This window comes from Lacerta agilis, chromosome 7, assembly GCF_009819535.1.
Source record: "Lacerta agilis isolate rLacAgi1 chromosome 7, rLacAgi1.pri, whole genome shotgun sequence".
Lineage (NCBI taxonomy): Eukaryota > Metazoa > Chordata > Lepidosauria > Squamata > Lacertidae > Lacerta > Lacerta agilis.
This window is the reverse complement of record NC_046318.1, coordinates 72,941,176-72,954,930: the sequence shown is the minus strand read 5'-3', so window position 1 is coordinate 72,954,930 and position 13,755 is coordinate 72,941,176. Positions and strand designations below refer to the sequence as shown.

The 13,755-nt window shown below is 45.1% G+C and overlaps 1 protein-coding gene across 1 annotated transcript; it reads left to right on the top strand.

Moving 5' to 3' along the window:
• Window positions 1-1,565: 1,565 nt before the first annotated feature.
• LOC117050268 (uncharacterized protein C8orf76-like) lies at window positions 1,566-10,100 on the top strand. The gene is made up of 6 exons (XM_033155809.1): window positions 1,566-1,736; window positions 3,332-3,427; window positions 4,480-4,623; window positions 7,269-7,777; window positions 8,809-8,941; window positions 9,341-10,100. Exons 1-6 carry the CDS (start codon window positions 1,620-1,622, stop codon window positions 9,512-9,514), a joined length of 1,173 nt encoding a protein of 390 aa, XP_033011700.1. The 5' UTR covers window positions 1,566-1,619; the 3' UTR covers window positions 9,515-10,100.
• The last annotated feature ends 3,655 nt before the right edge of the window (window positions 10,101-13,755 follow it).

Sequence of the window (13,755 nt, the reverse complement as noted above, 5' to 3'; positions counted from 1 at the left end):
GGTTTGCTTCAGGTACCAAAATGTCTTGGGCTGGCAAGTCGACTTAGTGCTCTGCTTACATTATGATTCTTCAGATTTGCAGAAGAAGGTCCAGGATGTTAAGTCCAGAGTTAGGTTTCCCAAGATTTCTTTTTATTATTTGTTACCAAAATTGCAGAATTAATTAGGCACATTTGCATATACTATATTAGCTGCAGTATTTTTCATCTTCTATTTATGCAGACTATAGGTTGCAGTATTCACACAGCTGTCTTTTTTATGCAACTTGTTGAACAATGACCATTTTGCCTTAAAATAAATAAATCCAAGCATCTGTTTGTTCACAAGAGAGTTCCTGAACAAACTTGAGCAGGCACGATGGTTTTATTTTTATAAACTGAATACCTTCTATCATTGTAACATTAACTAGCGTTTTCTCAAAATTCTGCCACTATATCAGGGGGAAAGACCTGTAACTGCCCAGGTGTTGTTAGACTTCCAACTGCCCATCGGCCTCAGCCAGCATTGCCATGAGTCTTGTTGGGAGTTACCAAGTCCAGCACCTCCCGAGTTAAGCTGCAACTCCTAAACTGTTCATATGTTTAGTGCTGCCCCCATTGTTTCGCCAATGGGAATATTTTTCAGCAACATGTTTTAAGGATCAAGCTATCTACTGAAATGTTATTCAGTGGTTGAGTTGGTTTTTGGGTGTGTTTACAACAGGGTGGTAGGTAGTTCTATTGAATACTTGTAATTAAAAACAAAAGCTCCACCATGAGCTATGATGGTTCCCCTTATAATCTTAATGTGTTTGGTTTTTCTGTTTTCTTTTGGCCAATTTTGATCTTAGATCAGTCTGTAATTCTTAACATTTTCAGTACTTCAAAAGTCTGTTTGACATGTTTTCATATACTGCAAAATGAGGCCCTTTAACACATTTATATATTATTACCCATTTTCCACCGCTGTAATAACCACCTGCCATTGTAAAGAGTTTTGTATCTGCATTTCTTTTTACAGGGTGCTGAGCTGACGTTTGCTAGCTGTGAGATAACTCGGGAGGGGAATCAGCCCATATTTGATTTGCGTCTTTTCATAATAGAAGTGAAGGCGGTTTACAACAGCCCGGCCGTGTCAGGGCAAGTGCAGGCTGGTTTGAATTTGCAGACGCCCACCCCCAAGAGAATGGAGGAAGGAGATGCACCCTCCAGATGGCTGCGAGGACTAAAATCAGAGCTCGGTTTTGCATGCAAGCATGCTCCATCAGCAGACATACTTGACGTTTTAACTGCTGAAACACCCAAAAGAGAGTGGGGTATAAGGCTATGGAGTAAGTGCGAGGAGGGCGACACAGATGCTGTGCAATCGGTGCTGCGGAAGCCCCGCCTCCGTTTGCCCGCGCCGCGTTCCAAGCGCCAGCGGACGAAGAATGCCTTCCCAAGCCGACCCAGAAGCTCGCACCTTGCGTACGCCTCTATTTCATTTACAGTACAAGTCTATGAGTTGTCTCCGCAAGCCCGCCCCGTGACTCACGCCTGTCTAGCTTGCGGCGCAGCGCCGTCCTCTGTAATCCGGAAACAGGACTCTCTCTAGGAACGTGAGCTTCCGGCGAGCTCGCTCGCCTCTCTTCCCAAGGCGGCATGGCGCTGCCTTTCGACTTCGAAGAGTCGGTCTTCGAGGGGCGCTGCCGGGAGGGGAAGGGACGCGGCTCCGCCTCTCCTTCCCTCGGCTACAGCCCCCGGTGCTGTGAGCCCGAGGTGAGAGAGAGAAAAGGCTGGGGGTGGGATGGGAAGAGGCCCCATAGAATCCTGGGAAGTGTAGTTTTTAACCCCTCCCCCACAGAGATTCATTTCCCAGGATTCATTGGGGGAAGCTTTAAATGGGCTTTAAATTAGTGTTGGTCCAACGACGCAGCTCCCAGGGCAGGTTCTGTCCATGTTTCTGCCTTCCCTGACCTGGTGCCCCCCAAATGCTTTGGACTGAAACTCCCAAAAGACTAAAAGCTGGTTGGAATTGTCATCCAAAACATCTGGAGATTGCCACCTTTGTTCTGGCAAAATGTGGGGCAAGGCGGTTGGGGGGTGATTCCCCCCCCCAAAAAAATTGCTGTATGCATGTGTGTATTTTTATTACATTTATTTATCTAATTATTTAATTTATTAATTATTGCAATTTTTATTAATATGCTGTCCATCTGACTGGTTGCCCCAGCCACTCTGGGCGGATCCCAACAAAATATTAAAAACACAGGGACATCAAAGCAATCCAATACAATTTATTGCAGCCTAACAGGATGGCCCCTCTGGAATTTGTCACACGCACACACGAATTTGTGAACCTGCCTGTGGCTACCCAGAGTACGTGATCTTTCACACACCCTTTCAAACATATGCATGTGGAGAGGACCCCTAATTTTGGGGGGGGGGGTAGGAAGAGAGAGGGGGGGAATGTGAGAGAAAAAGAAGACCTGAAATGCAGGACAAAACTGTATCAATACAGGACATAGCATTTTACATTGAAATATGGGACAATCCTGTGTTATACAGAACAGGTGACAACCCTGTCTGGAGAGGACCAGGTTGGGGAAGGCTGATTTATGAGGTAGAGGGGAACTCAGTATCATAGAATTGTAAAGGGACCCCCAAGAGTCATCTAGTCTAACCCCGTGCAATGCAGGAATCGTAGCCAAATACTTCGTTTAAAAAACTCCAATGAAGGAGAGTCTACCACCTTCCAAAACAAAATAAAATAAAAAATTCCTTCCAGTAGCACCTTAGAGACCAACTAAGTTTGTTCTTGGTATGAGCTTTCATGTGCATGCACACTTCTTCAGATACCAATGTGCATGCACACGAAAGCTCATACCAAGAACAAACTTAGTTGGTCTCTAAGGTGCTACTGGAAGGAATTTTGTTGTTGTTGTTGTTTTGACTGGCAGACCAACATAGCTACCTACCTGTAACTACCACCTTCCAAGGCAGTCAAACAGCTCCTACCTTCAGAAAGTTCTTGCAAAACATTAAACTCTTCCTAATTGTTTAAAGAGCCTTGTATGCAGGGTTGCGGGGAGTGAAATCAGAGTCTTGTCATTCTTTGCAGCAGGAATGGTGGAACCTGTGGCTCACCAGATTATTGCTGGCTGGAGCTGTTGGGAAGTCCAACATCTGGAGGGCCACACTCTCCCAATCCCCACTTTGAAAATGTAGGCAGTTTATTCTTTTGGCATGAGTTTTCATAACTAAGAGCCTGCTTTGTCAGTCTGATGGATGGGTGTATCCAGCATGCAAGAGTCAATTGATTTATGGAATCGATTGGCAACACAACTGATTTTCTCCACTTTTCCTCCCTGCAGTGGTTTTGTGAGGAAACAGACTGGGATGATGATGCCGAATGTGTCAACATTAAAAAATTCAGAGGAGATTTGGCATACAAGCAGCGAGAATTTAAGGTATTCTGCATACTATTATTTGAATGTGTATCTTTAAGGCACATGATAAAATCTTGCACATGAGAGCATGTTTATATCGTTTTCTCCCCATGGCATTTTTTGAACGAATAAATAAAATAAATACTGACTCAAATCAGGGAGTTCCCCTCACTGTTTTTTCTCTGATGGTTTTTTGAATTGTACGTTTAGATTTTGCATCTTGCCCACTTTCATTTTCATATTTTGGTGTTGTTGTTGCAATTGGTCCCGGGAATTTGGTAAAGGACAAGGTGACAGGGGGTGCTAGCCTGGCGTTACAGCAACATCCTGTGCACATCAATGGGACTTGCACCTAGGTAAGGGTGTAGAGCACCTCACAAGGAACCTCAGAGTACAAATGCCCCACTCCACACTTTTCTGTCTAACCCTCGAGTCTTAATGGCCCTTAAAAAAGGTCTGCCCCCTGCCCCACACTGATCTTACCTGGCTGGAACACTTTCTTGAACTGTGAACAAGGCCTCTTGTTTGCCTTGATGGGAGACGGGAAAGTGGTTTGCGTCTCGCCACACCCACTGCTGCCATGTGGCCCCCAGAAGGTGTTACCTAGAATTGAATGTGGCTCTCAGGCTGAACGGAAAAGGTTCCCTTCCCACTTTTCAGCAGTAAGACTATTTCTTACCCTAGAACAGGGGTGGCCAACTCCCAAGAGACTGTGATCTACTTACAGAGTTAAAAACCGGCAGTGATCTACCCCCTCTTGGGGGATTCAGGTCAAAGTTGTTGAGCTTTTGTGGGGAGGAGCAAAGCCCTGGTTTTTGGTGGCGCAGGGCAAAAAAAAATTGAGCTTTTTTAGGGGAGCCAAAAGTTGTTGAGCTTCTTTGGGGGAGCCAGTGATCTACCACAGACGTCCAGTGATCTACCAGTAGATCACGATCTACCTGTTGGACATGCCTGCCCTAGAACTTGGGCCTTGATCTTGCTTTATGCCTAATGATTGCGCACAGATCTTAGGCCACTCAGTCTTCCTGAGTTGCACTAAGTTCAAGCTCGGTATTTGCAAAATCTCGTTTCAGAAGGCTCTGTGCGAATATTCCAGCTGCCTCGCGCTGCTGCCTCCCAGCAACGCTGCCATGCGGAGAGATGTGCTGGAGAGCCAGGCTCGTTGCTTTGCTCACCTGGGGAGACACAAGGAAGCCTTGGAGATCGCAGAAACGCTGGTTGGTTTCCTCCCTCTCTTTTTTTAATTGTTGCATTTCTATTCCATCTTTCCTCTGGGGAGCTCAAGGTGGTCTACCTTGTTATCCCTCTACCTGCTTTCATCATCACAGCGGCCCTGTGAGAAAGGTGTGAGGGAGACTGAGGCAGTATACACACAATATATTCAAAGCTCATGATTTCCCTGAAAGAATCGTGCGCAGTGTAGCTTGGGGGTTGTAGCTCTCTGAGGGGTAAACTACACTTCCTGGTATTCTTTGGGAGTAGTAATCTGCTTCAGATTTATGGCGTATGCTCATTAGGGGAGTGCCAGTTCAATGAAGGCATCGGCCCAGTGTGTGAAAAAGGCAAAATCCTTGTTGGGGGATCATTAGGAAAGGAACTGAAAATATGATTATATCGATATCGTAATGCCATTATACAAATCTGTGGCGTGACTGCATTTGGAATACTGTGTACGGTGCTGGTCACCTCACCTCAGAAAGGAGCGACTCCTCCATGAGGAAAGGTTTGGAACTTTTTAGTCTAGAGAAAAGGCGAGGAAGAAGTGACACGATAGACGTTTATGCATAGCATGGAGGAAAGTGGATAGAGAAAAGCTTTTCTCCCTCTCATAACACCACAACTTGTGGACGCCCAATGAAGCTGAATATTGGAAGCTGCAGGGCAAACTGAAGAAAGTACTTCTTCATGCAGCACATAAGCAAACTGTGGAACTCACTCCCACAAGAGGCAGTTATGGCCACTAACCTGGGTGGCTTGAAAAAAGGATTGGACACATTCATGGAGGTAAAAGCTACCAGTGGCTGCTAGCCATGATGGCTGTGCTCTTGCCTCCGCAGTTGGAGGCAGCAGTGTTGCTTGAAACCACAGGAGGGGGAAGAGTGAGGGGAGAGACTTCAACAGGCAAGGCCTTCTTCCACCTGCCTTGCCCCACCCTCCAGTCTCTGCTTCTCAATTTGTATTGTAATATTTTATGCACTGTGGCTTGCCGTTGTTTTATTGACTGTAGTTTAGAAATCATTTATTGGAATTGTTAAGAGTGGATTTCTGTTTAATTTTTATATGCTGATATTTAATGTTATTCTGATGATTGTTGAATGCTACTTTATTTGAAGTAGGCTGCTTATTTTAAAGTTATGTCTTATCACATTTTTGTATCGCATTAGATTGTTATAAGGTGTACATTCTTGATTTCTTCAGCTTGTAAACCGCCTTGGGTACTGTAAGATAGAAAGATGGTATACAAATTAAAAGTGGTGATGATGATGATGAGTGCTCTTAGGCTCGAACCCTGCTTGCTGGTTTCCCACTGCCATCTCTTTGACCACTGTGAGAGCAGGATGCTGGACTGGATGGGCCACTGGCCTGATCCAACAGGCTCTTACGTTCCTATAGCCCAAGGTTCCTTACTGAGTTTCATGACTGTCACTTAGTTTGCAGAAGAATGCCATTATTCCCCACCCATCGTTTCTCCAGAAGTGTTTCCACTTGGTGCTATGCTGTATATGTTGGGTTTTGAGTAACCAAGTGCACCTGAGCCGCTCTGGTGTCAGAACTATCAGTTTAAGAAACAGGTGCTGGTTTTCCTGTTTAATTGCACTAAAACGTAGGCGTTACTGTGTGTATATAAGTCTCTGTCGAGAAGCAATTCTGTGGGAGTGTGAATGTTTTGGTAAAGCGTGTTTGAAACTAGCTTAAAGTCTCCGGAAGAAGGTATATTGCTAGAAGAGATTTCTGGGTTTGTTTTGCCTGATTTTTTCCTTCCGTTAAAGCAAAGCCAACCGTTTGTTTTTGTATCCTGATAAAGAAGGAATTGCAGGAATTAAGGACTAAGTTGGAAAAGCCTTTTGACTCCTGGTGACCTGCTTCAGACAAGTCTCTCCTGCTGTGCATTTAAACTCTACCGGAAGCATACTTCCATGGGCCACTGGAAAACTGGGGTGTGAGTTTTCATTTAGCACCTCCAGAACCCAGTTGTTACCCATAGTATATGGTTTGTGGGCATGTAGAGGAAACCACATGCTCCATGTGCCTAACACATAGGGCATAGCATCTGTCCTCTGGAACAGTTTTAAGCTGGTTTCTAAGGCCACATCTGTATGTAACAGCACCCTGTGTACTGGTATCTCTACCTTGATCAATCCCACTTTGCTCTCCCCTGGCGCAGATGGATAAACAAGCCTGAAAAGGCATAGCTTAGCATCAGTGTCCAAAGCTTGGGTTGTGGTTCTTTTCTCTCTAACTGGTCACAATTGGTAAGCCAACAACAAACCATTGTTTGAGGCTGGTTAGCAGTTATGGTTTGTTCAGGCAAAGAAAAGCCAAGATCTTGCATTTGCTGGGTTTGGACATAACCCCAAGGTCTCCACTTCCTGGTTTGTTTCCATGCTTGCGCCAGGGCAACAAGTGAAATGGGAGGCACTCCGAGCTAATAGCTTGTTCAGGCAGTAATTTTGGCTTTTAGTTATGTGCTATCATGACCACAGTGTTGGTTCTATTGCTTCTTCTTGCCCTGTTAAATTTGGATATTTTTAAGAAGTCTTTTTATTCAAGAAAATGTGGTCTTTCCAATTTCCAGATTCTAATTTTTAAAAAGTCAATACTGCATCCTTTTAATTCTCGATTTTCTTTTCTTTCTCGCTAGAGACTAGGAGCAACAAACACTGACCACATAACAACAGTACTAGGGCTGCGGCTTGCCATTTACCAGACTCTGGAGCGTGTTGAAGAAATAATTGGGTGCTTACAGCCGCTGATTTTGTTACACCCCTTTCACCCAGGGAACTGGAAGCTGCTTGCTGAAGCTTATGCATCACTCTTGCAGTTTCCAGCCCCGTTGTCTCTGTCGGAGGCGGATCTCTTGCAACCCGGTGGCTTGACTGCGGATAACTGTCTCAGAGCTTCAGCAGAGGAATCCAGATCCCAGTGCTGCAAAAAAGACAGCTTGAGGAAGGCTTCCCCTTTGCAGTTTTCTCCCTGGAAAAACAACAGCTTTGGATCTTGTGAAGAATGCCAAAAAGAAAAGGGGCGTTTTGGTGCCTTGGGAAGGACAGGGGCATTGCCTGCGACGAAGACGGCTATGCCTGATTCCTCGGGACGAGAAGGGTCTAAAGATGTTTGGATATACGCATGTGCTTCCTTCATCAGAGCAAGGTGATGTGCAACGGCGTCTATAAAATTGTCACTGTGTGTGTACAAAATATTCCATACAGTTCTCCTCTTGACATACATTTATTAAGAATATTTGTATCCCGCCTTCCCAACAGAACATTGCTCAGGGTGGCTCACAATAGAAGGAAGACACGTCAGACTAGAAACTGAAACCTGTTAAAATACACACTGGAAATCGCACACCAGAGAAACAAACTACACTTGAAACAAAGAGGGGCACTGCAATCAGCTGAAAGGTTTCTAAAGGTCACCTACTTTTTTTAAAAAAAAGTTGGTGTTGAGTGAAGCCATCTCTTGACTTCTTCTGCGACAGACACAAGGTTTACAAGATTAGTAAAAAAAAGGCAAGACCTCAACTGGCTCAAAATCATGTAGTATTAGCAAGAGCACATTATGATACTGGGATACATATCACCCTGGCTGATAAATTTTGGTCCAGGTTTCTACATAGTTCACAGGAGAAATCATCCGTATTGCTATCTTAGGGGTGAAAGACACATGACCCAGGAAATCTTTGATTAGATCTCTCCCCACCACCACCACCACTCCCACTTTTTTCCAATTAAAACTACTATGTTTTCGTTGGTGAAGTCACAGGAAATAGCCCCTTACTCTGAAGTTAGTATTTTCCTTGCTGGGAGGAAGCATACTGATACCAGAAATTTCTCCATCGCTCCGTCCCATGCTTCGTTGTTTTGCAACTTTAACAACAGCTGCAAAAGTCACACTGTCCCAATAAATAACCTGCTTTCACCAAGGTTTCTTTTATGGTTTTGATATTGTGTTAAACCGTGTTTGGGGGTTACATTTGAACCTTTCCTTTAACACTCTTTTCAACTTGGAACATTTGTAAAGATATAGCTCAACTGCAAAACACTCACACTTCCCATATCTGGAACTCATCCTGTGAAATCTTCTTTAAATTCAACAACATTGTCATGTGTTCGTTTTGGCTGTCAAAACTCTTACGACTCCACTGTGTACACTCAGCTTTCGTTTTCCTTTTCCTCCAGGCTCTTGCTGCAGCTCATGCAGTTGAATCAGTCTTCCTTTGCGTTGGAGCATAACTTAAAGGCACAGCAGGAAATTGAAGACCAAGTGGCATCCTTCGGCGTGAAAGGCGATGCCTTGTTTTTTATGACCGAGGTGAGTTGAAGTTCTGTGCCAGGTTAGGGAACCTGTGGCTCTCCAGTTATGGCTAGACTGCAACTTCCATAACCCCTGATCATTGGTCATGGTAGCTGGAACGGATAGGAGTTCAAGATCTAACAAGATCTGGAGGGCTACAGGTTCCCCACTCCTGCCCAAAAATGTCAGAAGCCATGCTGAATGTATAGAACAGGTTTGGGGAACCCTTTTCAGGTATTTCCTTCTGAATACCAGTTGCTGGAAACCACAGGAGGGGAGAGTGCTCTTGTGCTCAGGTCCCACAGACACCTAGTTGTCCACTCCAAGGACAGGGTGCTGGACTAGATGGACCGTTGGCCTGATCTAGCAGGTTCTTCTTATAATGTACCCCCTTTTTTCTTTACCCCTTCCCTGCAGGTCATGGGAGAGGACCTTGTCCCAGAAAAGCTCAAGGAGGATGCTCAGGGAGAGGTGAAATGCTTAGGTGCTTCAACACTGGCATCCATGATGACTGTGACTGCTGTGGAATTTGAAAGGAAGTGGTTTCAGAAGCTCAGAGACCACTTGTCGCACTTGGACTGTCACACATAACACAGTGTTTTGTTTTTCCTGGTTATCAAGATGATTTGTATGTAAGTACCTAGAGGATTGTGCTGGCCAGAGAAGAATCCCACTCCTGAAGCCTGATTCCATCTATCTGAGCCTGGGATGGTTGCCCTCTTCAGTGTTACATGAGAGTGGCTTGGCCGGCATGGGGAAGGTTATGAACTTGTTTTTGGCAAGGCGATTGATGAATGGCAAGCCATTTCCCATGCTGCCGGTTCGTGACCCATTCACATTTGTGTCTCCTGGTGCATGGATCTGCTCCGTGAAACGATAACAGAGCAGCACGGGCCTCAAATAAGGTTTGACAAACTTCCATCCCAACCACATTGCCCATTTGCAAAAGGGATGTCCATGTGAGAAAGTAACCCTGGGGGATCTTGAACATGGGCCTGTCTTCCATTTGTCTATTGCATGTGCTACGAGCCTCTTCTTAGAGGTTGGTTCTCTGTAAGTATAACTTGTTGTGAGCAGCTTAATGTCATTCCCCAGATCAGAGCAGGGGGGAAACAACACCTACCGTATTGGCCTGAATATAAGCCTCACTTTCCCCCCAAATACTGGTCATGAAAATTAAAGTGTGGTTTACATTCACAACCTTACGGTAAGCAGCCAAGAGCACCCTCACCATGCGTAGTCCCCTGTCCTCTTCCCCAAGGCTGGGAACAGAGAGAGCGAGGAAGGGGAAAGGCCGCCGGCAATGCAGCGCAGCTCCCCACTGCCAATAACGCAGCCAGGAGCAGCGAGAAAGGGAGTGGCTTATATTCTGTTATTTTTTCTTTCCCCCTCCAATTTTAAAGGTGTGGCTTATATTCAGCTGCGGCTTATATTCGGGCCAATACGGTATTATGCTTCCCATCTCAGAATAGTCCACATTCCAGGTAGTGGAGCCAGTGTGGTATAGTGGTTAAGAGCGGTAGACTTGTTATCTGGGGAACCGGGTTCGCTTCCCCTCTCCTCCGCATGCAGCTGCTGGGTGACCTTGGGCTAGTCACACTTCTTTGAAGTCTCTCAGCCCCACTCACCTCACAGAGTGTTTGTTGTGAGGGAGGAAGGGAAAGGAGAATGTTAGCCGCTTTGAGACATCTTCGGGTAGTGATAAAGCAGGATATCATATACAAACTCTTCTTCTTCTTCTAGTTAATAGTTCAGCCCCTGGTATTTTCCAGCTAAAATGGTCAGGTAACAGGTGATGGGGAGATCCATTTACCTTGACATTCTACATAGCAGCTTTTCATATATTAGGCACCAGGCAAAAACGTTCCTCTTTAACCAGGCCTTTGGCTGATCGACATCTAATGCCCTTTTAAATGTGTTGTGGAAGAGAGGATTATTGGGTTGTTTTTGTTTTTATTATGTATTTTGTGTTTTTTTATATATTGTATTTTACATTGTAAACTGAGATCTACAGGTATAGGGTGGTATGCAAATTTAATAAAGAATACTAATGAAATAATAGGGGCAGATCACTTTTTTTTCATGGTAGGTGCGGGGCCACGTGCCAACGTGGGTGTAGCTGAAGTGTAAAAACGGGTGTGGTTGAAGGCTGCGGCTCAAAAAGCTACCTTCCAAAATGTTTTCCTATTGGCTAAAAAAGGTAAAGGGACCCCTGACCATTAGGTCCAGTCGCGGACAACTCGGGTTGCAGCGCTCATCTCGCTTTATTGGCCGAGGGAGCCGGCGTACAGCTTCCGGGTCATGTGGCCAGCATGACTAAGCCGCTTCTGGAGAACCAGAGCAGCACATAGAAATGCCATTTACCTTCCCACCAGAGTGGTACCTATTTATCTACTTGCACTTTGGCATGCTTTCGAACTGCTAGGTTGGCAGGAGCTGGGACCAAGCAACGGGAGCTCACCCCGTCGCGGGGATTCGAACCGCCAACCTTCAGATCAGCAAGCCCGAGGCTCTGTGGTTTAACCCACAGCGCCACCCGCGTCCCTATCAGCTAGTGGACACTATTTTTAATGTTTTTATATTTTTATTACATAAATGCAGAGGGAAGTGTGGGGCAGCTGGGGCTTGTCAACCTGGAAAAGGAGTCCATTTAGGAGAAAGAAAACTCTGATCCTAAACCCCCACTGACTTGGCGGGGTATCTTTGGGAGAAGAACAGGCTATGGATTAAACCCTACACAAATCTGGAGTGGAGTCTCTTAAGATGGTTTGATGGCACCCTGTACGCCATCTAACTCCTGCAGCCAAGCTGGTGCCAGACATCTTGCTCTGCTTTCCTTTGGACCACATCAGCAAGAGGGAGGAGGGGTCTTGTTGTCTGGACAGCCCAGGACCTCCATACACAAACATGCCCAGGCTTGCACCCAGGGAGGTCACTTCAGTGCTGCTAATGCAGCGGTTTGACTTCACTTCCAGAGTTACACTCCATTGTCTCTCAAGACAGACAGATGCCGAGAACATATACAGTCGTACCTCATGTTGCATTTGCTGCGGGTTGCGAACAGCGCGGGTTACGAATGCGCCGAATTTGGAAGTGTTTCTTTCCAGGTTTTGCTGCAGTCTGCGCATGCGCAGAAGCATGCGCAATTCACGCATACGCAATATTGCCGCTCGGGTTGTGGACTTTTCAGGGTGCGAACGGCAACCTGGAAGAGATCGTTTCCACAACCCGAGGTACCACTGTATAGGGTGGAATTAAATGCACTGCTATGGTGAATGTTCCATCTGTGCAGATATTTGAACTTGCTGGGCAGAAATGTTTCCTGCAAGGTTTTTTTTTTTTAATTTTGCATATGCTGAAACACGAAGTACAAATGAAGAGCAGATATACATGAAAGCAATATACATGAGGAAGATGCTGTGGATACCGAGCACCAGTGACCTAAAAGGATACGGCACCAGCCTCCTAAACCAGGGACTGCAGGTTTTTGGTAAAAAAAAAGATCCTGCGAGTGGGTGTTTTGCCTAAATTAGCATCACTTAGAAATGCAACAAGGTTCTCTCTGCTTCCCCTCCCCAATGTTTTTTCTCTCTCTAGCCCCCAGAATAGATGAATATGTAGGGGCAGAAAATGCACCATCTTCAGCCTAAGTTTCGCATAAACAAGTCTTAAGCCTGCAATCCTAAGAGTATTTACCCAGGAGTAGGACTTCTGAATATAAAGGCATAGGATTGTATTTACAGTGATCTGGCCTAGTTCACACAGACGTCTAAAGAGGTGCTGAAATGTTTCTCTGGGTTACCAGAGCTGGGGGTGGCTGGGGCCTTTACAAAGCTAACACATTCAGGAGAGGACTAGGGTTTAGAACTCCTTCCTGACAACTGGTTTATAAAGACAAGGATTTTTATTTTATTTTAATTAAACTGAGGTGCATACGTTCATTTGCTTCTCTCATCATTGATCTGAAGTGGTACAGTCCGTGAGCAGTTCTAAGATTTCATGTGTTGTCCATGATTTGCATCCAGTGTTAGTCCTACTCAGAGTAGAGCCATTGAAAGTGGTGGGCACAACGAACTTGGATCCGTTAATTTAAAATCGCTTTGCTCCGAATATAACTTACTTGGATACAAACTTTAGACTTCAAGGTTATTTTCAAATGCAATCTTAAGGCCTTGTTTTCTTTCACACACACAAACACACACACAGAGGAGTTTGTACGAATTATACCTGTACACTGATCTTTGGGGTGTGGCAAGAATAAGGTCTACTCGGGGTTTTTTCTTAGGGTGCATTTCATTCTCCACTGACGAATCTAACCGAACTTAGCGTTTGGTTTTACAGACTCCTCAAAATCTGAAGAAGTGTGCATGCACACGAAAGCTCATACCAAGAACAAACTTAGTTGGTCCCTAAGGTGCTACTGGAAGGATTTATATATTATTATTATTATTCTTTTATTTTGACTATGGCAGACCAACACGGCTACCTACCTGTACCTCAAAATCATGAACTGCATACTCTTCCTGATCAGCTTTCTACTAAAGTGGTACCTCGGTTCTCAAACGTAATCCGTTCCGGAAGACCATTCGAGTTTGGAAACGTTCGAGAAAATTGAAAAACACGTAGCGGAAGCCGTTCGACTTCTGAGGCGCGTTCAAAAATAGAGCATTTACTTCCGGGTTTTCAGCATTCGGGTTCCGAAACATTCGTCAACGGAGACGTTTGAGAACCGAGGTTCCACTGTATACTTTTAGGATTATTTTTATCCACACACACAAACACAATTTCCATTTCTAAGGCAATCTAATGCAATGCTGTGATGTTTTCTCATG